Source organism: Silurus meridionalis, chromosome 9 (assembly GCF_014805685.1).
Source record: "Silurus meridionalis isolate SWU-2019-XX chromosome 9, ASM1480568v1, whole genome shotgun sequence".
Lineage (NCBI taxonomy): Eukaryota > Metazoa > Chordata > Actinopteri > Siluriformes > Siluridae > Silurus > Silurus meridionalis.
Window position 1 is genome coordinate 17,318,851 of NC_060892.1, and position 27,639 is coordinate 17,346,489.

Consider the following 27,639-nt stretch of genomic DNA (forward strand, 5'->3'; position numbering starts at 1 on the left):
TGTAAATATTTAACAATGTCTGGAAGATTCTGTAAAGGTATATTCAGTTTTAATTTAATTGTAAAAATAATTTTTTATAGTTTTTTAGTGCATCAGTGTTGCACTGTACTTAGAGCATGCGTGCACAGGCAATTTAGACGATTTAATTTGATTTGCCCACGTGAAATGCAACTCTCCCTTTCCACGCACACACACGCACACACACACGATTCGAATATCATCAAGTCTTGCCTATAGTCGACTGATACTCGAATCATGTGTGTGGGTGGGGTTCGTTGACATATATATATATATATATATATATATATATATATATATATATATATATATATATATATATATATATATATATCTATGGAAATAGAAGTGTGTACTTACTGTGTGCGTGTGTGTGTGTGTGTGTGTGTGTAAATTTATGGAGTAATTTGTAGAAATTACCAATCTGCAGTGAGGAAGAAAACATTGCCAAGAGCTGTGATGCAAATGAAGGGAAGAATGGAACAAGATCAATAGAGAAGAAAACCTCCCTGCTGCTTGCTAAATTATCTGGGAATACTTCACTCATTTATTGCCAGATGGTTAATGCTTTTATTTCAGTTTTCACGCTGTTAAAAAATGACGAGTCGACGTGCACCTTAAAGTCACAACCTTCCCACACACACACACACACACACACACACACACACACAAAGAAAGTCACAAAGGTGTCAGAAGTCAGAAGGATTTTTACGACATCTCGGTTATGTGCGCGCGCGTGTGTGTGTGTGTGTGTAAGAGAGGGTTTTCTTGTTGTTGAGCTAATCTCTCAGTGTATCAGTGAGCTAGCACATTTCTCAGCCATGATACGAGCATCTATTATCTGTACGGGTGATGAATGAGAGCGGCAAGACACAGAAAGCAACTCCTGCAGTTTTATGTATTAAACTTCTTCGGGCTGCCTTGCGATAGATCTTCCACTTTTTTGCTAATGGGCTAAAAAACACTACACTGTTGTACTCATGCAAAGATTAAAACTCACAAACAAACTCATTTGCATAGTTTTCGTTTTCAAGATGCAAAATAAAGCTTTGTTATGCTGAGTTTTTTTTTTTCCATATAATGAACAACACAGCCCGGGGGTTGGAAAGAGTTCAGAGATAATTATATATTTTTTATCTAAGATTTTTGTCTTTGCTCATGTGGGGTAATAAAGAGAGGATGTGGAGTTATATTTTAAGAATCTAAAAGTTATTTTCATAGTCACATCTATTTCTCATCTATTTTCAGTATATTTAGCTGTCCCCCTCATATGTTAAAAATAGGGGTGGGTGTGACACGATGTATCTCAAATGCTATTGGCTGTTATGTAAATTACTCCAACATGTCAACCTGACTTCCTGTTTTATAAATTGTAGCATGACAAAAAAATTTAATCTATTTAATTGTACAAGAAACGACAAATAACAAAATTTCCAGGAGCCATTTTGCTGAAATTTTTTAAGTGTAAAAACATTTAAAGTTGACTTTGGATATGCCTATGCATCAACAGACAATGTTTTAGAGGTAACTCATCAATATAATTTAATTTTTGCATCCATGTCAGATTATTGAATGAAATTTTGCATGAATTCCACACATGTCAGAAACTAAAGAATCAAACCAAAGCTTTGTAAAACAGATTTTATAAAAAAAAAAATAAACAGGGGAAAAAAATTTAATATCAGCAGTTCCCTCTCTCCCACCTGAGACCAGTGCTGTAATATGAAATGCTACTCAGTCATCTTTCTGGTTCAGATGTTTGTGGTTTTTAATCACATACCCGTCGCTCACATTGGTGTAACATGATCTCAGGAAATACTCCAGTTCCGCTGTGTGGTCTGAGTCAGGCCTGGTGCTGAGCAGCACCGGGGTTTACTGTACAGACTACTTTATGGACTTAATTAATATTAGTAAATGCTTTCTAAATACACTAACTTGGCTTGGGATTAAGTCTCTTTTATTCTCACACACACACACACACACACACACACACACACACACACACACACACACACAAACCCCAAAAGAGAGATGAAGATGAATGACAGAGTGTGTGACAGGATGACTTCATTAGCTTGCCCTGAGGGAGACAGGGGTAGGAGGGATGCAGAGGGATAGATTAGCAACACCATGCAAAACACACACAAATACACACACACACACACACACACACACACACACACACACACGGATGTAGAACACCAACTTTACATCGATAGCTTTGTTCTGCTGGGTAATGATGATAAAGCAAATAATATTAAAAAATCTATTTGTTTCTCTAAACCATTTGTCATTTCTATAAAGATAAAGAACTACACTTACACTTTAACCCATAATTAAACCCACATCTTGAACCTTCAGGAACATAAAATTTGTGACCAGCTTTTACCAAATTCCTCCATCTGTTGGAATATGTACCATAAAGTCATAATATTTCACTACTGCTTTATCACTAAATGCCGAATAAATATCCTTTACCAGGTCATGTATTGATTACACACATAATTCTTTTTAATCCGCTAATTTTCAGCAGACATTATGTGCACTTTACATATCCAAGTGAATAAGCTGTTACTACTGAGTGCATTCATATAAACCTGTACTAGTGCCAGAACTGCGGGTATAAAGTATTGCCCAACACCTCCTGACAATTACAATCCAGGATTTAGAGTAATGAATGGGTTTAAAACAAAGGATAAGAAGGAGGACATTTTATGGTGTTGTATAAGTGCACGTTACTAATATTTCATTAATTACAATAAATCTTAACTTTCTTGAATTTATTTATAGATATATATCCTAAGGGGTTGGATTATTTTTTTGCTGTAACTGATGGTTATTATATTATAAATCTCAACACATAGTAATGAATATGACACAAATAGAAAAGTTAAAAATACATATTCTATATTCAAATAAATAATCAAAAATGTGCAATGTCAAAAAAAACACTTCCTTCTTGTTGCATCAGACTCATCAGGACTACACTTCTCTGTTCACGGGTTTCACTAACATTTCATCATCGACTTTTTTAATATATCAGCCCTATTAATCAGCCCCCACAGGCAGGATCTTAAATCCTAGTCACGCCCCTAATCCAGGATATAGGCAGGGCTTGTGGAAGTGTGATGGACGAGTCTTTGTCTATTTCCAGTGTTTTGATTACTCAGTGAAGAATGCAAGAATGAGCAGGAAATCAATTCATGTGGGATAATGATGTGGAATAAAAACTCAGTTTTTAAGTGTATCAGAAACATGAGAGAAACCAAAAGAATAAAATGCTTACGGTGTGTTGTTTTTACCTAAGTGTATTGTTTTCGTTTCTTTGTGTTCAGTGTTCTTCATAGTCAGTGTTCTCATTTGTGTCAGTCAAGGCATCAAATAGGCTTTAATTGTCATTCAAACCTTCCCTCAGGACCAGGGCGCTACACAAGTCTAAGAGAGCTACACAGAACTACACAAAACTACACCTAAAAGACATGGGTCCACCTCTTTTCTTTAGTAAATACATGATTATTATAAAGCATGGGTAAGGTGATGCATAGAGTTAAACAGGAACTTTAAGAAGCTATCTTGATCTCTTTCCCTCTCTTGGTCTATTTGTCCATGTATCTTTCTTTTGCTGTCTCTCATTAGGTGGTCAGAAAACAAAAGCATTGCCAAAAAAATCACCAGTCATGACACTGAGGTCTGACCTCTGATCCCTGTCGCCTTATTGTATTCTTCCAATACTCCAACTTTCTAGACTGAAATGAAGAATAGCAGTTGTCAATTTTATTACCAAAATATTTATATTAAAATTTTTGATTCAGTTTTATTTGAATAGTGTTTTAACAATGGTCATTGCCACAAAGCAGCAATTTATGACATGAAAATCATCAGCTCACATCCACACACAGAATCTTTATTTAAACAATAATTATTTAAATTGATTAACATACTTTTATTCGTAGGAACACCTTCACCCTCACTAGAAAATTCTGAGTTTATGAATATATTTGAATATGCATATTCAGTTCAACCCTATGTTTTCCTGCCCATCTCTAATCACCTAATATCACTAACATTAGCGAGCTTATTTCATGCATGAAAGGGATTTCCAGATTACATCCTTCATGTTCGCACTGATTTATTTTACAGCAACCCAAACCTGTCAGAATATATATTTCAGAGTATGTATTTTACGCCAAGCACACACATCTATATAATAATAATAATAATAATAATAATAATAATAATAATAATAATAATAATAATAATAATAATAATAAGGGGGACAACATCAGTAATAACAATTGCTAAAAAGTAATTACTACAATAATAACTTTTCTAAAACCTTACAAAAAATTTCAAAGCATACAAACTCAAGCAGTTTTATTTGTACACAGAACCTTTTAGCCTTACAAAAGACCTTTAGCATTAAATCACACATCGATTTCTTTCCCTCTGTATAAGGCCTGCTGGTGCTAATAGACCCTGGGAACCATGACGGCTGAGATTCATGACCTGTGAGTCATCAAGTCTGCTCCTGAACTCCTTCTGAACAAAACAGAAACTAAAGAATATAAGCTGCTATTTTATTTCCTTATTATGCTAAACTGCTTAGATTCTTAAAACATATACAAATGCAACCAAACATCCATCTGAACGATAATGCACAAATCTAAAGCTCTCTTCTAGTACACTGCAATTCCAGTAATGTGGAGATCGTAAGTATTTACGGTCCACCCGAGGACGTTCGCATGAGAGCCGCAAATCTAAAAGCCAACCTGGCGCACACATCCCTCTCCCACATTAATGCTCTGTACTGATATAATGCAGTGTGAACAGAGACCCACATCTCAGAGTGGAATATACCAACATGATCTACTTCTGAAGCACCATATTTAATGTTTGGAAAGAAAAGACCTTGAGTTGCTTGAAAATGCAGATGGTGGATGTGGATGGAGCCGACATGTTTATGTTCTTTGTATCAAGGTTAAAGGCACAAGGATCAGCACACAGCCCACTCACATCCTCAGGGCTGAATTGAAGATGGAGAATAAATAGAAAACATGAGGATGTCTTGGGGTGTTGGAAGAGCGATGGTACAATGGAAAAAAGAAACATTTACAGTCCTGAATGTTTTGATAATAACTCATTCTCAATTTGAAGAAAATTATAACAAATTATTTTGTATTACTGTGCAACAAAACAATGAATTACAGCTTAATGGCATTACAGCACATTGTGTTATGTTCTGTAACATTACATTACATTACGTTTTGTAACTTTTTATACCAGGTTCGGGCTACAATATTTTTTTAAACTGCAGAAAAAAGTTTTAAAATTAAAAATATTACAAAAAACAGCCCAAGGAGTTAACATCAACAGCTTAATTAGATGTGGCTCATACACACATAATTCACACAATCTCTCTCTCTCTCTCTCTCTCTCTCTCTCTCTCTCTCTCTCTCTCTCTTTCTCTCTCTCTCTAAAATTTTATTTACTAACATTAATTTAAATAAATGGAATCTCCTGCCACAACTTTATCACCAAGCTGCCACTATTGAGACTTTGAGCAAAACCCTGAACCCTCTGTGTTCCATAGGCACTGTATCATGGCTGACCCCGTGCTCTGACTCCAGATCCCTGTAGAGGTGGGAAGTAACGTGTGAGTACAAATACTTCATTATTGTACTTAAGTAGATTTTTCTGGTATCAGTACTTTACTTCACTATTTATTGTTCTGACAACTTTATACTTTTACTCATAAACATTTTACACAAATATATTGTACTTTATACTTCTTACATTTTCAAAACAGGCTTGTTACTTTAGTTTTAATCTATTTGTTGAAATGGGAATTTTTTTCTTCTCACTGTGTGCCGTTTTCAGCCAATCAACATATTTTCATGTCATGGTGCGACTTACCACCGGTGTATAATTTCCTGGCTCTCACACACCACAGATGAGCAAGGCAGAAGGCAACAAGAAGTATGGGGTTAACATGGATGAGACATAATCTTTTCACTGCTTCTGTTCTTTATGGTGGATGTTTAGCCTGGATACATTCATTAGGTAACAAAATTTAAAATTTGTTTTGTATTCATATATTTATTAGGGCTGTGAAAATGCAAATTTCATTAACGGCACAAATTTAAAGAACGCTTTTTTTTTACGTTTTTTGTAAATTTTATAAAAATAAAGACAGGGGGTGCTCTCTGCAGTCTCTGTCATCTCTCTTCACAGACACATAAATAAAACACCTGAATCTCTGTAAATATTTGCCTCACAGACATAACAAATATATAAATAGAAAGCTTGATATGTCTAATTCACACAGAATAAAATATACTCTGTTCATATAATCCATATGAAAGTTAGAAGAGGTACAGTTTCTCCAGTCCGTTTTTTACCGTCCGTGTGAAAACATAGCAAAGGTCACTTTTTTTGTCCTGATGATTTACGTAATTTAAAACACGATCATTTCTTTAAAGGATTAACAAGAATTTTTTGTTTTCATTCTCTGTGTTGAGTTTGGGTTCACTAATAATAAACATACATTTGCATAAAGCATCCATGTTTGTTCATGTCCATGTTGAAAAGGGTATTCAAAATAAAATAATTAAATAAGATAAATAAAGATAAAGATTAGATAAATAATCGTGATTAAATAATACAATCGATTGAAAGCCCTATTATGAATATAATGTGAGGTCCAGTTAACAATGTGACACTAAAACAGGTAGTAGTAAAGGCTACTTTTTACTTAAGTACATACCAGAGCCCAAACTTTTCATGATTTTAACTTAAGTACAAAAAGTGTAGTCAGTACTTTAACTTTTACCAGAGTATTTTAAAACATGAGTACCTGTACTTCTACTTAAGTGAAGGATGTGTGTACTTTTGCCACCTCTGGATTCCTGACATCACTGAAATATGCTTGGATAAACTTATAAGGGATAAACTTACAAGCAGTCAACTTATACATAGAACATTGATAACCTCTTTATCTTTAAAAAGCTACTTATGTCTATTGTTAAACACATTATACAAATGAAACTAGATTGAGTTTAATTAAAATTGAAAAGAATTTCACTATGCTGTGATGTATATGTGACTAGTAAAAAGACTCTCTTCTTTCTTATTTTTTGTGTGTAATTTTGCACTGAAAACACCAGTGACCACTTTAGATATTCACTGCTGGTAAATGTTATAAGTAAGATACTCCACAGCTTGCTGTGTGTAACATCATTTTAATGACCGTTTTACGTTGGATGATTTTTACAAAATACTGTATTTTTTTTTTTTTTTTACAAAGCAAACCCCAGCCCTCCTGACTCCCTGACCATGTTCATCCTCAAGGCATGGTAAAATTCAGAGCTCCTTTTGAGTTTGTAGGATCTTCTTGGTGTCTGCTGCTCATCTCAGCCCTGGGGCTCGGAAATAATTGGCTTCATATTCAGGATATTCAGAGCTCATTTTGTTTTAATGGTGTGGGCCATCATTCTTTCTAAATGCACAGACTCTGTCTCCATGGCAACCCCCAACCCGGACGTCCACTAATCATCAGCATGCATTGCTGTAATCTAATCATATCTTAGGAGCTTCAATGCTTATGTACTTTTTACAAAAAATTAAGTAAAACCTAAATTGTTTGAACTGTATCTATGATCTATACGTCTATATACACTGCTGTAAGAATTTACAGTCTGCCTCAACCCAAAAGTAGTTATGTAGTTTGATGTAGAATTCTCTAGCCAAAAGGTGTCCGAGACCATGATTATCTTTTAAACAATACCCTAATGGGCCCTGCTGAGTGGGCCGGCACCAGCAAAGGTGTAAATCCCGGTGACTACCACCTGCTGACCTCCGACTCGATAGTGGTATCCAGCCATGTGTTCCTTTACTCATTTCCTACACTTAATTTACATTTAAAGCCTTAATCCTATCTACACCTCAAAGGTAAGAACAGTATAAAATGTCTGGGCAGAGTTTGTTCTGCGTACTTTTAGACTCAGATGAACTTAAAGTGCTTCATGTATTTTGTTACTGCTATGCTGTTTTAAACTACTTCATTACGATCATTGTTTTGTTCTTACACTGCTGAAAGGAACTGCTTAAGAACACTTTAATTACATCTCTATTCACAAAATATTTCAGTTAAAATACTTTACATATATACATTGTGTAAAAATTTAATAATGTGATGATAGTCAATAGAAACAAAAATCATCAACCTTCTAAAGGCTAGATTAAAAAAAATCAAAAATCAAAAATCAAAGTCAAAAATTTCAATGACAGGCTGATCCCACTTGCATGAATTTTATTACGGCAATTTAAAATGTAATTCAATAGGGTGTATATCCTCTACATGCCTGTATCCACTCCCGACAATGAGATGGTGAATGGCATCCTGGGGAACCTCCTCCCAGACCTGGATCAGGGCATAAGTGACTTCATGGACATAACATACCAGAGGTTTTCAGCAGGATTCAGGTCTGGAGAATGAGAGAATCAGTCAAATGCATTAGTGCCTTCATCATCCAGAAACGCACTCTGGAAACATGAGGCTGAATATTGTCATGCACCAGGAGGGACCCAGACCCTACTGCACCAGCAGTCGTCTGACAAATAACTCCATGGCAACCCGATGTAAATGCTAGATGATGTCCCACATGGAATTTCAAGACTCTTTTACATCTGTCACATGTGCTCAGTATAAACTTGCTCTTGTATCAGTATATACTTGCTGTGTATAAACTTGCTGTGAAGTGAACAGGCGGCCAGTGGTGGACCTGCAAATTCTGGTGTTCTGCATACTGCTAGAATTTGAGCAGTCAGGATATTGGGCCCACATTCCACCCTCATGGAGTCTTTTTTCCTGGCAGATTGGTCAGAAACATGCACACCAATAACCTGCTGGAGATCATTTTGTTGGGATCTGGCAGTTCTCCTTCTGTTCTTCCTCGCACAAAGGATCAGATACCGGTTGTGCTGCTGGGTTGTTGCCCTTCTACGGCTCTATCCAGCTCTCCTTGTTTAACTCTCTGTCTCCTGGTATCATCTCCATACTTTTGAAATTGTAATGGGAGACACAACAAACTTCATTAAGATTGCACATTTGAATGTGAGAACCACAGAAACACAAATGTAGAGTCAAATCAGTGATGATGTATAAAGAAAAAGCATCTGTCTGTGGGCACCATTTTGTCTCATGAATTCGAATGAAATTGTTCCCAATAATCGATTCTCTTCATTTTAAAGCTTTTCTCTCAGTTGCACTGGTTCTAGGAGTGTATGTTTATGGTGTTTAAGTGTTTATCCAATCAGATTTCAACCATCATATGTTGACAGGGTCAAAGAAATCTGTCCTGAGACTTTCAGAATCAACAGTGTGGGTACCTGTAGCGTAAAGTACATGAATGATTGGGTGTTCAAAGAGCTCACAAGTAAGAGTTCACAAACCACATATGTAGAAAACTGCACAAGCTCCAATATATTCATAGCTGTTTTTTCATTGTACTGTGGGTGACAGAGGAGAAGAAATGGATTTGGTCTCAGATACAGTTACAAGGCCATTTTCAAAACAGACATTTCAAGAAAAGCTGGAGATCATGAGGAAAGGTAAGCTTAAACAGTTTGAAATAGAAACAAATTTCAGGAATCATTTATATTTGTTTTGCATTTTCTTTCCTGTAGAAAAACAAAAACACACTATTTGTCTTAATTTCAAATCGCCAGGAAAACAGGAAAAAACTTAAATCTCAAAAATGAGGTTAGTATTGATGTCTCAGTTTTATGCTGTCTTCACATAGCTGCCATAAAGTAAGTAACTTGTTTTCTGAACATTAATTGTAGTTAGAAATGGATAAACAATATATAATGTGTTTTTAAATGAGTTACATATTGCAATTGTTGATAAATGGCTGTGTAAGTTTGTTGGTACTTACACACACACACACACAACTGTATATTCCTCCTTGCTATCATAAAATAAAAATTTCTTCATTAGTAGTTATTCTCAGATGTATATAAATGCTTCTCTTTTAAGAGCAGAGATGTTTTCATTTCAGATGTTTGCCAGCATAAAACGATGAAATCCTGAATTCCCAAATTTCCTTCCGCACCTATTAACCAACCTCTAAACATTTTCTCACTGGATAAAAACACATGCATTATGGGTTTTTTTTTTTTCCAATTTTTTTTTACTCTGCTCCTTACAGAGTTATGATTATATTAAGGAAATAAAGTAAATGAGCAGCAATATTAGCACGACTCGCAACTCGTCTAACAGCTCTGTTAGCACGGCATCTCAATCGCCTGCTCATTTAATGTGCAAATTAGCAGTAAACACAGATATACATCCTCTCTCTTAGACGATAAACAAAAAGCTCTTTAAATGAGAAAAGCCTCCTGCGTTTCACAGATGCTGCAGAAGTTTACAGAAGCAAATGTTCACAAAATGTCACCTTATAACCAAATGATAAGCTTATAGCTTATCATTTAATTGTTTGTTTATGGCATGGTAAGTTACAGATAAAGTTATGCATATGGAGGACATTTAAGAAGATACATTTATTATGATTTATGATTTTTGTCAAAATCTTCAGGTTCCAGATCAAAACCTTTTCTTATACAGAGCTTTTGTTCATAATCAACCATCAACAAATATTATTTAGAAGTTATTCAGATGTTTGTTTTTTATATATATTTTCACTAGAGAGAAAATAAAATGTTATATTTGGTGTATTTATATTGTAGAAGAGGCTCTTAATAGAACACTTACAAGAACAGAAGAGCTAATGGACAGGAAATAGACTGAAAAAGTAGTTCAACACTACCGATTTAAGAAAATGCGCATTTCATGTTTAAAAGATTGAACTGACGTATTTTGATTCTAAATCAAAATGTGAATATTGAACAAGGAGGCAGCTTAGTGGTTAAGGCATTGGACTTTGGACCTGAAGGTTGTGAGTTCAAATCCCTGCCACACCATGCTGCCACTGCTGGGCCTCTAAACAAAGCCCTTAACCCCATAGCTGCTCAGAAGAATGAATGAGATAAATGCAAATTGCACTGGTTAAGGCCATCTGCCAAATGCCATTAATGTAAACAAGGACAGTGAGGACTTTGTAAAGGTTTACAAAAAAGTGTAAATAAAGAACACATGAATCTAATTTTTTCCACCGGGTTTCTTTGCTGATCGGTTGAATTTTTCCTTTAATAGAATACCAGGGTTTGCAAACTTGCAGCAAATTTGAAACAATGACAAAACTAGCATCCGTGTTAATAATGGCCAGAAGACATAAAATTTGCAATAGTAATATAATTTTTTCACTAATGGTACAAATAAGTTGGAAAATACACTCTATGGACAAATGTGTTGGGACAACTGACTACTTTCTTCCTCATGTCATCTAAGGGAGTTTTTCCACACCACAGTCGCCATGGCTGCTCATCAGGGATAAATACACATCGTTCACCTTAACTCCTAAATTCTTTAAAGCTGCTTTGAGACAATGTCCGTTGTGAAAATAGCTACAGAAATAAACTTGACTTGACTTGACTACTAAAGACATATGAACACCTGAGTAGGTCTATCCCAGGCCTCCTTACCCTACAACAGTACCTGGGTTTACTAATATCTTTGTGGCTGAATAAAAACAAACACACTGCAGAATCTAGGGGGACTAAAGGTGTAATGTGAAGTTCAAAAAGCACAAATAAATCTCATGGTCAGGTGTCCACAAACTTTTGTCCATGAATTGTATGTAGAATGTGATTCAAAATGATGGTTTAAGTCATAAAAACAAATCATAAATTATGTGCCAAATGTTGTGTGTTTATTGTGGTGTATCGGGCTTGTAAAAGTGATAGTCAATTCTTGCTAATGCTAACTCAAATTAGCATGCTATTATATTTCAAAAGTGAACAATTCAATTTATTTAATATTGTTTTATTTTTTAGTTTACACACAGGTTTGTAAATTTGACCTCATCGGAACACAAAATCCCATGACCAAGAAAGAGATCCTCTGACTCTTCTCCTCTCTTTATCTAATCAAATTAAGTCAAGTTTATTTCTATAGTGCTTTTCACAGAATTTTAAGAGTTAAGGTGAATGGCTGTATTTATCTCTGATGAGCAGCCTGGGGTGACTGTAGCAAGGAAAAACTCCCTTAGATGTTATGAGAAAAAACCTTGAGAGGAACCAGACTCAAAAGGGAACCCATCCTCATTTGGGTGACATCAAGAGTGTGATTATAAATCTTTAAACAATACAGAACACTGGAGAGTGAGAACTAACATGAGCACTGGAGTGTAAGATTGAGTAATGTTTTTTCTAGTCTTTTACAGTCATTTGAGGTTATGGAACCAGAAGCTACTGAGCAACTCATAAAACAGCTCAACCTTTGAGATCATCAGAGATCCAACACCAGATTCTCCATGCCAGAGCCTTTAAACACTCAAAAAGGTCCAGTGTATAAACCTCTACATGAGGTGGAATCCAATTGGCGCTGGTACGTCTCTAGATGGTTCGGGATGTTTGCGAGTTCGGCATCTACTTTTTTAAAGGTCCACAATCTTCATGAGGTGGGACATGACTGGGGCTGGAGCAACCTCAGGATGCCTCGGGATGGGGAAAGAAAGAGAAGCAGTGGAGAAGAATTAGCATAGCTGCTGTTCATGTTATTAACAAGCACAAGTTGATAATGTGATCAGATGTAATGGAGCATAAGGTTATGATATGTGATGTGTTATGTGTAGGATTTGCTTAAAAAGATATGTTTTTAATCTGCACTTAAACTGGGAGAGTGTGTCTGAGCCCCGAACACTGTCAGGAAGACTATTTCAAAGTTTAGGAGCTAAATGTGAGAATGTTCTACCACAGAGTTTTGAGATCTCAGGGAGTTTGACGGATTGTAGCGTGTTAGAAGACTGGATAGATAATGGGAGCCAAACCATTTAGTGTTTTGTGAGTAAGTAGAAGTAGTTTGTAGTCGATTCGAAACTTAACAGGTAGCCAGTGTAGGGACGATAAGATTGAAGTTATATGGTCATATCTCTCTCTCTCGCTCTCTCTCGCTCTCTGTCTGCATCAATGACATTTCATTAGCATCCATTTGGGGAAGGCGAGTTTAGTCGCCATTTCCTAATGAACTCAGGAACGGCATAAAATTTCCACTTTTCCTTCGACATAATGACCAGCACTCTAATTATCGCTCTCTTGGAGGCACTAAAAATCTACTAACTTTTTTTTTCCGCTCATGCATTACATCTCTTAAGATATCTGCCAGCATTAAAGTGGGCAACGTTGTGAAGTGAAAACAGAGCGTTTATAGTTTATGCCTCAGAACTCAGTTTGATGGAAGAATATTAGTATACTAGCAAGCAAACTTGGCTTGACACTGGATGCCTAGCCTGATATTAGCTGTCCTGATTTCACCTGGATTTCGTGCAAAGGCAGATTAGAGAGATGTTCTACAGGGGTCAGATGGGGTACACAGACACAGAAAATTTGAGTAAGGAAATAAAAAATAGACAAATAAAAGTTTCTGTATTAACAAAATAAAATAAACTAGAAAACAATTGTGATATATATATATATATATATATATATATATATATATATATATATATATATATATATATATATACACAAATATATTTATTTATATTATTATTATTTTTTTAAATAAGAAAAGGATAATGATATAAAACTCTGCACCTTTAATTTACTGTAACCATGAAATTATTATGCGGTAAAATATCTGTACCTCATCTGTGGCTCCAAATTCACCTCCTCCAAATGTGTAATTATCATCAACATCAAACATCATTTAGCAGAGAGTGTGTGAGTGTGCGTGTGTGTGTGGCTTCCAGCTGCACAGTTGTGTAATTACAGGAGCTCTCAGGACTTTTGTTTTGTTGTGCTGGAGATAAAAGTCAGCGTGAATAACTGACGCTACGACTCATTAAATTCTGTCACGCTGAAACACAGTGAGTGTGTATGAGTGTGTGTATGTGTGTATGTGTCATCACGGTATCCTACATGGATAGGACATTAAACACAAACCACCCAAACATGCTGGTAAAGTCCAACCCAAAACAAGAGGTTGTTGTGATTATTTCTGATCTTCTGCCCAACAGGAAGACACAAATTCAAAACTAATACATTTTTAATAAAATAATAAAATATTAATTTTAATTATGCATCATTTGTGTTATAGATCACAATATCAGACAAAAAAAATAAATATCTATCCATCATATGAGTGAAATTACATAAAATACCATTTTCTGTTCTGAGATACAGTATTTGTCATATGACAATAATGCACCAGAGAGACAGATATCTGTCCAGCAGTGGTGGGCGGTCAGGGCCAGCAAAGCCTTCTCTGAATCACTATCAGAAGCACAGATCTACATTTACAACCTAAATTCAAATATTTGTTTCATGAAATTGTATTAATTTATTCACAACAGTTTATTCTCTTCATTTTGTAGCGTTTTTCTTTGCTGCACTGCTTCCAGTACGTGTATGTGAATGTTAGATTTTTTGTCCAATCAGATTTCAGCCTCTATGTGCTGCCATGTCAATCTAATCTGCCCAGGGCCTTCAATGTCAGTATTGCTAGACTTTTTACCATAGTCTCTATAAGAAATACATCAGTTTCTTTTAATTTTTCCGTCCTCTGGTTGCTTAGAGGAAAACTGTTACAGACAAGTTCGACTGGTAAAACACGTGTGTGGCGCTCTGCACACATTAATACATCTGAGTTAGAATCTTGGACATATTTCAAAATACATTTTCAAGAAAAGCTAGACATCATGAGAAAAGGTCAGCCAACCCCGAAGCTAGCTAGCTTGTCTCAGCCTGGGAAAGTGTTAGTTCACCACTTCCAGACCAGTGAATACAAGCGGTACCACTGGATTACAGACTCTGAGGAGAGGTGCAAATTATGAGTCTGTCTCTGGTGAGTAGGTTGTATTTTATTTACATTTAAATGTTTTTGTCATGTTATTAGACAAATATTGATTCTGAACTGCTCCAGATGATGTAGGTGCACAGTTGTGGTTGTAGAGTAGAGGTTTGGAGTCTTAACTGGGTTTCTTGCTTTGGTCAAATGTTATTCACCCTCCATATGTGAAATGCCCCTCTCTCTGTTATACCACGTGTTGTTATATTGTGTTTTTGTAAAGTATTGATGGTTTCTATAATTGTGATGTGATAGTGGTGGTATTAAGAGGTGGATTAAGTCAGGTGAGTCCCCACTGAAGGCTCAGGTACCAAATGCACTGTGTTTAGTAATTAGTATTCGATTATTCCCAATATTCTAATCTGTTTATTGCATAGCTTTTTTTTTCAATTGCACGGCTTCCAGTTGTGTGTTTATATTAGAGTTTCTATCCAATCAGATTTCAGCCATAACTTCACATTATCAGAGTCAAAGAAATCTGCATTTAAAATACATGAGAATAAAGTTGTTGCTTTAACCATCTAACAGACATACAAAAACATCTGCATTTAAATTACATCTGCATTCATGTGGATTTAATAATTGTTTTTATTCTACAGTTTCTGACAGAGGAGAAGAAATGGATTTGGCTGCTGAAACACCATTCCAGGCCATTTCAAAACATAGTTTTTAAGAAAAAGTTGAACATTATTATGAAAGTTTTTATGCAACAAAAAAATGCACTGAAAACACATGGTGGGCTGTGTTTTTGTCATATAATGAGGTTAATATCTGTTGGAGATGATGTATGTGGGTGATGCAGCTGTGGCTGCAGTGAAAGAAGACGTGTTAAATTGTGTTCATTTGGTTTTTTGCTTTAGTAATTTCATTCATTCTCACTGTATGAAATACCGGTCTGTGATGCAGCACCCTGTTATACTGTGTTTCTCTTTAATATCGAGGGTTTCTATAACTATGGCCTCATAATAATGATATTAAGAGGTGACAACACTGAAGACCTAGGAGCGCAATGCATGACTCACCACTGTCCGAATTATATTCCAACTTTCACAACACTGTACATTTCTACTGAGTGTATGTAATGTGATTTTTTTTAATTGATATTCGGTATCCAAATCTCATTCACAGTATCTGTTGAAAAAATAGATAGAACTTCTATGTTAAGAGGAAGGAGTTTGTGCATATGGATACTAATAAACCTTGAGGAAAGTGTAAAGTATAAGATGGAACTACTTTGTACTGCTGTAGTTGGATAAAAGTTGGATAAAAGTCCATAACAACAGCTATAACATTTTCTCTCCCTGTGAATATTTTGACAGGAGAATTGTGGTCTAAAGTTAAACACGGTTTTCCAGGTGGAAATTTTTCTCCAAGCACTTTATATTGTCCTAGTGACTAGACAGAATGTTTGGAGGAGAAAAAAAAAAGAAGTTGAAGGCAGCAGATTGAGACAAGAGTCGTCTCTGATTTTCTGCAGAACTCTACAGAGCTCTCAGCAGGTCCACGACTCCTGCTGGGTTTAAAACGTTAACGCTGCATGCACACGTCCACTTCAACACACAAACACACAGTTGCACGAGACGTAAAGCAGGTGGAGGGAGGCGAGCGAGTGAGGGTCCAGGGCTGGCGCTGATAGAGGGTTTTCTGCAGGAGTGTTAATGTGACGTGCTGCAGGAGTCTGGTGCTGAACAGCATGCAGCGTTTAACACACACCCGAGTCAGCGTGATGATCAGAACACTGCAGAGTCAACAAAAGTAAACACAGAGAGTGGTGAAAACCACCAAACATCAACAGCACCCAACTACCAGCCACTGTACCTCTTTACGATGCTAGGCATCTGTGTAGAGGACACCAGATCGGCAGGGACTCCTATCATCCCAGTCACAAACTATTCAACCTCCTTCCATCCAGGAGCAGATACAGGAACACCAGCAGGCTCAGGGCCACCACAAATATCACCATCATCCTACTCAACACTTTTTTTTATGATACATTCATTATATTCTGCATTTCTCTTAAATAAATGTAGATTTTTATAAATGTGTACTTCTCTTTATATAATTATTTATATATGCACACACAGTAACTCATATAAGTGAGTACACCGCTCACATTTCAGCAACCATTTTGGTGCATCTTCTCAAGGGACATACTATATAACTACTATAGAAATGAAACATATAGATATATTTTAGTCAATATGCAGCTTGTATAGCAGTATAGATTTTCTGTCCTCTGAAAATAACTCAACATACAGATATTATTGTCTAAATAACTGCCAACAAATGCGAGTTTTCCCCCAAAACTGTGTCCAGAATGTTAATTTTGTGTGTTATCTAGTACTAATCTAACATTTATATGTTTCATTTCTATACTATTTCAATTGGGAGGATATACTAAAACAGTTGCTGAGATTTGCAGGGTGTACACTAGGGGTGTATGTATATATAAACAGCAGAACCCCAGCGTACGAGGGCCTTGTAGTACGAAAATATCGGTGTACGAGCGGTTTTACTAGTAAAAATCTATTTAGGAGTACAAGCATATTTTCGGAAGAGAAGAAACTGTGCTTTTTGTCTGTTTTTATAGTCTTCTTGTTTTATTTCACTATAAATTTTCATCATAAGTCCCAAAAAGTGTAGTGATAGCGCTGGAAAGAAGGTTGTAAAAAGAATAATAAAAGAAATAAAGAAAGCAATTGTAAAAAAGCATGAACATGGTGTACGCACACTAAGATCTTTGTCTGCAATTCGGCATGTCTACTTCAACAGTACGTACAATCATAAAGAACAAAAAGTTTTTTCTTTACGTTTATAATTTATTACTTTTTATGTTTGTTACAAGTATATTTGGGTGTTAAATTAGGCATAACACGTTTTTTAAGGGCTAAAATAAGCGTTCTGGGAGAGGACTGGGAACAGATTAATTGCTTTTACATTAATTCTTATGGGAAAATTAGCATGCGAGTACGAGCATATGGGAACACAAGCAGTTTTTAGGAACTAATTAATCTCCTACACCAGGTTTCCACTGTGTGTGTGTGTGTGTGTGTGTGTGTGTGTGTATATATATATATATATATATATGTATATACATTAGGGCTGTCAAAATTTACGTTAAAGTGTTATTAACGATTCTGTTTGACTATTTTTATTAAAAAAAAATATAAATATAAAAAGGTCAAATTAAAACCTTCAATGCAACACATTTATTTACAGTGTCCTTTCTTCACTCAGTTAAAAAAAAAGAAAAGAAAAACTCCACTGAAAAATTATTTTGAATCACTAAACATTTGTTTTACTTTTGTGCCAAGTGTCAAATCAAGCATCAAAATCCACTATGCTGCACACATCCGGCAAATTAAACCGTCCGTGTGGAAACATAGCAAAAGTTCTATTTAATGTTTTGATGATTTACATATTTTAAAACACCATAATTACTTTTGCCTTCATACTCTATGTTGAGTATGGTTTCACTAATAATAAAAACATACATTTGCATAAAGCTGAGTATTTAGAGTAATAGAAACCTGAAAAGTATTAATTTAAGGTAAATTTAGAACGGATAAAAATGTGCAATTAATAGTGAGTTAACTCATGACAGTCGTGCGATTAATCGTGATTAATTATTTTAATCAATTGACAGTCCAAATATATATATTAAAAGATGTTAGTTAAAAGATGACAAAGTTAGAGGATGTCTTTGGATGCAGTAGCATAACATTAAAACTGTTCCATCATGACAGTAATTCAATTCCATTCAACCTCGACTTGAACACTGAGACGTTACAGTAGTAGTAAAGCGTTACAGTAGTCTAATCTAGATGTAACAAAAGCATGAACTAGTTTTTCTGCATACTGTAACGACATCATATTTCTATTTTAGTACCCCTGTGGACAAAGCCAACTCAATGAAGATATGGTTTACATGGGTTGGAGAAAAGATCTTGAGTATCCTGCTATAGAGCTTTGATCTCAACCATAGTGAACACTTTTGTGATGAACTGGAATGCTGACTGCACCCCAGGCCTTCTCACTGTACATCAGTACATGACTTGAGCAGTAAGCCACAGATGATCCACTATTACAATCTCTCTCTCTCTCTCTTTCTTTTTAACTCACACACATACTCTCAATAATGCACACAGAGGACACGTGTTTATACACACTTAATATTTATAATGCTAAATACAAAAAAATCTGTAATACAGAACAATTTATGTAACCAAAAAAATTATAAATATTTATCAGAACAAGGAGTAAAAAACATCCCAGAAGAAGAGGGAGAGAAGTCTAAGTCTGTATTTTGGTCCTTGATTGTTAATTGTTGATACTTGTCCAGAGGGGAATGACTTTAATGTTTAGCAGTAAAATCAGGGTGGACAGAGACCTGAGGTTTGAGCCATGACACACCAAGCCTACATTAAAGAACTAAACACCAACTAAACAAGACGAATCACCTTTTACATATATATATTATATATATATATATATATATATATATATATATATATATATATATATATATATATACACATTATATATAAAAAAAGATGATTAAAAAAAACAACAAAAATAAAATAACGCCGTACGTGTCTGTCCTGTGAAGCAAATGTCACCAGCAGGGGGCGACAGACTGGAATTCATATAAATATTATATACAGTAATCCCCCGCTACAGCACAGTTCGAATCTCGTGCCCACGGTTTATCGTGGAATTGCATTTGCCACATAACTCATTTGTTTCCAGATTTTTCCGGTCTCTCGCGGATAACATGGTAGACCAAAGAACTTATAGAGAATAGTTTCTATGTGGAAATAATGAAATGTATTAATAAAAATATGATTATTAATTATGAAATGAAATAACATTTTAATACAGTACAGTACTGTAAACATAAAATATCATTTTTGGGGTGGGAGCTGTTTATCGCGTTTTTAGGTTTATCGCGGGTGGTTTTGGAACGTAACCACTTAGATAAACGGGGGATTACTCTATCTGTACTGATGTGTCTCGGCCCCACAATGCATGCCTGCCAGGCGCTCTTCTTCTTCTCCCTCTGTTTGCGGCATTGTCAAATCTGAATAGAGCACGCACAGATTTTGAACGTTTTCTTCAATATATTTAGATTTTATTTTATTTTTTCCTTGCGTTTTTTTGTATGCCGTGTTCGGATCTCAAAAATGTATAAAGTCGGATGTTCGGGAGCTAACTGTATATATATAATTTTCTAAAACATATGTTCTCTGCTTTTTTTTGCCTCGCCCCTTTTCACTAAGACAATGTTGTTGTGCGGCAAAACAAAACGAATATGTTCAAAAACAATGACATATTTGAGAAGATTTCATAATCCATAATTTGTAGTTCCATGGCTCAAGACAGGCCCCTAACCAGACACTGAGCTAGGTGTGTCAGAACACTAACCCCAAATCCCATGATCCTCTTCTCTACCACAGTAACACAGACACGCACGCACGCACATACGTACACATACACACACAAGAACCAAATCAAATACAACGGAGACATGTGTGAACCTGGAAAGGACGTTTACACAGCACACACAACCCACTGAGCGGGAACTCACAACACGACACTGCATTCTGTTCAAAGGAATATAAAAAACGTATAGAAAGCTGAAGTGAGTTATTATAGCGCGTTTACACTGGGACGGTAACGAAGCGGTACAGTAACACGTCGTAAACATGAACAAGTGGGTGGAGCTACAAATGGTGCAGCTTGATGATTGGTCAAACACCATCTTGACTGATCATCTCAACATACTGTAATCCATGTGCTATATTTATTTCTCGTTATATTAAACAAAAAACAAAAGCCTTCAGGTTCTTTGTTGTTGTTTGTGTTCAGGCTTAATGCCAGAAAGTGATGTCACACCCCAACAAGGCCCACCTACTCTCACAGGTACCATGAAGCAGTCTTAAACAGATACAGGGCAGTAGTAGTTTTCTGTACCATACCGTACAGCCCCAGTGGAAAAGCGCCATCAGAGCACACGGCTCAGTGGAAACGCTAATGATAGACGACGTGAGTGAAATATGTTAGATGATGCCACTTCCTGATCAAGGTCTTCTTGCTGCTCTCTGTACGGGAACCACATCAGAACCCATCCTATGTCTCAAAGTACCGGTTCCACATCAGAACCCGTCATGGGTCCTGTACAAGCCGGACAGGGTAAAGGTCACAGGTAAATAGAATGTTCAAGGGATCTGAATCTGCAGCTTGTCCTCCTCTTCATCAGGGTCACTGACTGGGCGCTCGGGGTCATCAGGGCAGAACCGTGACGTGGCCGATGACGATGTTCTCATCTTCCCAAACAGACCTGGATTCTGCTGACGCCTCAGCCTATTAGAGAAGAGAAACAACAACAAAAAAAAATAAATCACGAGAAGAGAACATCAGGAAGCTTTAAAAATTTGAAATGTCTTGAAGGAGTTCATGAAGATTTTTTTCTTTGTTCTTCTAAAGCAAAAACCCTAAATAAAGGTTTTTAAGAAATTTTTTAAGTTCAATCAACAAACCCTGAACCTAAAACATTATATATATATATATTTTATATATATATATATATATATATATATATATATATATATATATATATATATATATATATATATATATATATATATATATATATATATATATATATATATATATATATATATATATATATATATATATATATATATATATATATCTATATTTACTGAAAATGTTCTTGTCATGGAAACATGTACAGTGTATTCTGTTTTTTTGTTGATTTCGTAGTGAAGACGATGGTGGTGAATTAGGAGCTCCTCAGCATTCCTGACCCTGATGTTAAACATTTCAAAATTGTGTTTTACAAACTACACACAAAACACCACTTCACCGTTTTACCTGGAGAGAGATTTGCAGTCAGAAACAGAGATGTTTTAATCCAAATGTCCTGAGTTCTAAGAGGTTCGTTAAATCACAAAAAATATGTAAATAACCTATGGGATGATTTATCAGCGTGTGAGTCCTGAGAAGCGAGGTGTGTTTTATGATGATTCGACTCTAAATTACATTTACAATACAATCTGTCTTTGTGCAGTCTGAAATCTGTGCATTAGAGGATGGAAATACAAGAGGGGGTAAAATACAGCATGCAGATTCAGTAAAATACACACGTTTCTCTGTGCCCAAAGTGGATCATAAAGGCTGTAAGTCTATTCTAGTTCATGTCAGCAAGACGTCCTGCCTGCTGGATAAACACGGTCCCACACACACCGGATAAACACGGGCCCACACACACCGGAAAAACACGGTCCCCCACACACCGGATAAACACGGTCCCACACACACCGGATAAACACAGTCCCACACACACCGGATAAACACGGTCCCACACACGGAAAAACACGGTCCCACACACCGGATAAACACGGTCCCACACACACCGGATAAACACAGTCCCACACACACCGGATAAACACGGTCCCACACACACCGGAAAAACACAGTCCCACACACACCGGATAAACACGGTCCCCCACACACCGGATAAACACGGTCCCACACACACACACCGGAAAAACACAGTCCCACACACACCGGATAAACACGGTCCCACACACCGGAAAAACACAGTCCCACACACGGAAAAACACAGTCCCACACACACCGGATAAACACGGTCCCACACACACACCGGATAAACACAGTCCCACACACACACACACACACACGGATAAACACGGTCCCACACACACCTGATAAACACGGTCCCACACACACACACGGATAAACACGGTCCCACACACACACACACACACACACACACACACACACACACACACACACACACACGGATAAACACGGTCCCACACACACACACACACACACACACACCGGATAAACACGGTCCCACACACACCTGATAAACACGGTCCCACACACACCGGATAAACACGGTCCCACACACACGGATAAACACGGTCCACACACACACACACACACACCAGGTAAACGTCGTGCCCTCACACCGTATAAACACACCACCACACACCAGATAAATACAAGCGCCCACACACCCGATAAACACGCCACCACACACACTGGATAAACACATCCTACAACCACCCACCCACCCACCAACCAACACACACACACACACACACACACACACACACACACACACACACACACACACACGGATAAACACGCGGCCTTACACACCAGATAAACACGCCACCACACACACCGGATAAACACGCCACCACACACAAACACCGGATAAAAGCGCGTGCCTTCACCACACACTGGATAAAAACACAATCAACACACACCGGATAAACACGCGTGCACACACACACCGGATAAACACGCGTGCACACACCAGATAAAGACACCCCCACACACCTGATAAACATGAGTGCCAACACACACCAGGTAAACATTAGATAGACCTTCTCCACACATGCCTGCACTGCAATTGTGAGTAAATTGTTGTGGTGTAAGAGGAATAAAACAATTGGCAAAAAACAGTTTATCAAACCACACCTTTACTCAGAATATTACCACACACACACACACACACACACACACGCACACGCACACAGTGTTTTATTATTAATTATAGAACACTCTATAGGAACAGATCTCTCTGGAAGAAGAGCACGGTGCAGCACCAACAGGATCGTCTGCTTTTAAATAGTGCTAAATTACACATTATGCAGTTTTTAGCGCACTTACTTGCTAAAACACTAAAAGCTTTTCAATTGAGGTCGCTTAGCGACATTCTGCTTACTCAAGAGATGGCAAAAAAAAAAAAAAAAAAAGTCTGTGTGTGTGTGTGGTAGAAAGACAATCCCACCGTGCTGCACGTCTTCAGATCTCTGATTCCCTGCATATTTATGCATTAAAAAAAAAAATCTATCACTCGCCGCTGTGTGAAAACTGATGTTTTACTCCAAGATTTAATGTGTTCGATTTTATTACATTCATTCTTATTTTTTTTGACACAAGGCAAAAAAATCCATTTCCATTTGCACCTTTGTCAGTTTATTTTTGACGAGTCAGACCAATTGACTTCTCACCAATAAGAGTTTCCATATCAAATTCTGTCCCGTTTCAGTAAGTCAGTTCATTTGACTTCTCAGCAAAAAAAAAAGTGACTCTTTACTTCGGCTCCCAAATGGCCAAACAGCAATATTTCAATTTTATATTTATTACCCTGTAAATCCTGCTTCTCTTTGGTCACCGTGACAACCCCCAACCAGAATCCTACTACACCGGGCCATGCTCAGTTTCCATGACAACCGTCGACACATGCTCCATCTGTCACGAGACTCCACCCTGTTCTGCATTGCAATGACTACATCGAACCCTGACCTCCCAGCACACCTAACGTTCTCTCACACTTGTTTACATGGTATATCTGTGTCTCTCTCGTTCTCGAAGTCTCAATTATTTCCCGTCTGTCTGCTTCTCTGTATCAGTCCCTTTTTGTCTCATCTCTTTTAGAACAGAATACAACACTGACATTTCTATAATCTTGATTGATGAAAATTTTATTTTAGCTTGATAGTAAACAAAATGGTAATGTTTTATGAATTCTTCTTTTGTGAATAAACTGTACGTGTGTGTGTGTGTGTGTGTGTGTCTAGAATCATCTGCTTGATAGGGGGGTGGTGGTTCAGGCTTCTTCAAGTCTCCCTGTTACTACGGTAACCCATGGCTAGGCAGCTCGAGATTGGATGCGGGAGTCACGAGCCAGAAAACAGAGAGTGTGATATGTGTGTGTGTGTGTGTGTGTGTGTGTGTGTGAGTGTGTGTGTGTGTGTGAGAGAGAGAGAGAGAGAAAGAGAGAGAGAGAGAGTTTGTTTGAGCAGTTAAAGGACTAAATGCTACACACTACAAATACACCCTGTCAGCTGTGGAGAAAAGGAGTGACCCAAGTTACTGATCAATTTGGAATGTTACAAACTGTGTATGTGTGTGTTTTTTAGTGCTACCTGGACTGTAGATGCTCCAGCTGAACTTGAAGGTTCTCCGATTGCTCCACTTGCTCATCTAGAGATCTCTGCAGTTTCCTACTCTGGTTACGAGCATCATCCAGCTGAAACACACAAACACGCACACAATTAGCAACACTGTAGACATTGTCCTCCAGTGTATCCCATTTAAAACACACACACACACATACACACACATATGTATATACATATACACACACATCTATATATATATATATATATATATATATATATATATATATATATATATATATATATATATATATATATATATTACACACACACACATGGATTTGCTTATTTGATAAGCTGTCAAAACAAACTTTTATCAATTTTTCAATGACAAAAGCACAATAACCTCATCCTCGGCTTGACCCAGCTCCTTCTTCAGCTCCTCCACCCTCAGCCTCAACTTTTTCACCTCTGCTTCGTGCTGCTCCACGCGCCGGTTAGCGTGAGCTAGCTCCGCTGTCTTCTCCTGGTACTGCTTCTTCACCTTTGTGTGGACATGACGCAAGTCTGCTAACTCCTGCAATATCCACACACACAAACAAACATATAAATAACATACAAAGAATAAACACTGCGACTCTACAGAAGCTTTGGCAAGTAATTGAAGAAAAAAACCCTGTGTGTAAAACAGGACATAGTCATTTTATTTGTGATGTAATGTTTGTAAAATGTAAGTATTCTTAGCTTCCAGTGTTCAGGGTTTCTTAGTGGAACCCTTTCTAAACCTTTTAGGATTCAAAATTTCTCAAAAACGTCAGAGTACAACTTAAAGCCTTCATCTGTTTTTGTTTTTTTTCAACATTTGTGCAGAGATTGTGCATTAAAAAGACTGCTAACACTATGTTGGAAGGCATTCATTTTAAACACATTTATTTTTGTATCTTATATACTTAATATAGTGTTATAATAAATCTGAGATCTAAAACTACAATTTTGTGGTAACAGATTGGAACAGAACCCGATATGGCTGGAAAAGTCCGGTGTCAGGACTTAGTCTCTTGGAAATAAGCGTTGTAGATCTGACTTTCTGAAAATATTATTTATTTCCCAGAGAACCCTTAATACATCTAAAGACTGGTAGACTGCAGATAACATCCGCTGACAGGTCTCGTTGTTGATCTGCGTCAGACTGAGATAACAGACGTGTTATCAATTAGAATTAAACACACCCTGGTGATGTCACACGCCAACAGCTGGATCTTACTTGGGTGGGGAGAAAAAAATATTTAATTAGGTGATGAAGCACACAAAGAATACAACTGTGTGGTTTCCAGAAACTTCCTGTTTACGATGCTTCTTCACACTGATCATCCTTATCTGCATATAAACTCATCCCTTATTTCACACGGGGGACAAAACAGAGCTTCATGAAGAAACTATTGTAATCTCTCTTCACACCAAATCAACTGAACCCGTGAGAGTGTACAGATGCATGTGTTCTGACAGATACAGATTTCTACATGCCAGAGAAGGTAAGATAGCAGGAGAGGAGAAAGTCAAAATAAGAATGAAACAAAAAACGCATCTTTATTAAACAGCAGTTTTGAATAAAAGGCTTTGAGGCTGTGTACTTGTGCATCCTTCAATCAATCCATCCATCCATCCATCCATCCATCCATCCATCCATCCATCCATCCATCCATCCATCCATCCATCCATCCATCCATCCATCCGTTCAACTCACATACTAGATGACTCACCACAAACACACACACACACACACACACACACACACACACAACACACACGCGCTGGTCAGGTTCCACCACATCAGCGGGCATTACTTATGCTTACTAATAAGATATATAATTAGAATAATAATACAAAAATTATAAATTCCTGAGTTTTATCAGCTCTTTTAAAATGATGGCAAAATTCAAGAACATAAAGGACACTAAAAAATACTATTGCAATAAAACTAAAAATAAATAAATAAATACTGAAAAGCAGTCGACTCGGAAAGATACTTTACATTCTACACATCAATGTTTTTAAATACTTTACATTTAAGAAAATACTATAAACATGCCCTAGACAGAAATACTGCAAACAAACTTTTGTATGTTTATATATTTTTAAAATAAAGATCTTGTAAACCATTAATTATTAATCTATTAAAGAAAAAAAATTACATAATAAACATAAAAAAAAAAAACTTGTTAAAAAATAAACACTGAATACCACTCTACAATCTAAACAATAAAAACACAAACAAAATAAAGCAAACAAATCAACAATTGAAATGGGGAGGTGGGCATTGGGTTTTTATCAAGGAATTCAATCATTCATACTTACCTGAACGTATAAATTAGTGTATTATTACAGGGGGAAGAGGACTACAGTGTTTAAAGGCTCGTAAAGCTCGGTACGAAACATACGTCTACATTTCATTAGTAGCTTTCATTTCCAGCTTTATTTGAAAGAATTAAAATGAAAATCAACACACATTTAACTCACAGGTACATGTTAAACTGTTAAATTGACCATAGTTTTTGGCTCTCAGTCATTTGGCTCAGTAACTTCAATAAAAATAAAAAATAAAAATAATTAAAGCAGTAATTTGTCATCAATGTAACAGCCAACTGGGGGAAGATAATGATGTGTATTCACACACTTGTGTCTGAGTGT

At 36.6% G+C, this 27,639-nt stretch overlaps 1 protein-coding gene across 2 annotated transcripts in view; it reads right to left on the reverse strand.

Annotated features, from left to right (window-relative positions):
* Positions 1-20,515: 20,515 nt before the first annotated feature.
* Positions 20,516-27,639, reverse strand: part of ccdc102a (coiled-coil domain containing 102A) — a 42,903-nt gene continuing 35,779 nt past the window's right edge. For both annotated transcript variants that reach the window (XM_046858062.1, XM_046858063.1), the window contains 3 exons: positions 25,358-25,528; positions 24,979-25,082; positions 20,516-21,346 (listed from right to left, as the gene is read on the reverse strand). In XM_046858062.1, coding sequence (XP_046714018.1) covers positions 21,202-21,346; positions 24,979-25,082; positions 25,358-25,528 — 420 coding nt within the window. In that variant the 3' untranslated portion in view covers positions 20,516-21,201. The remainder of the gene's footprint in view (positions 21,347-24,978; positions 25,083-25,357; positions 25,529-27,639) is intronic.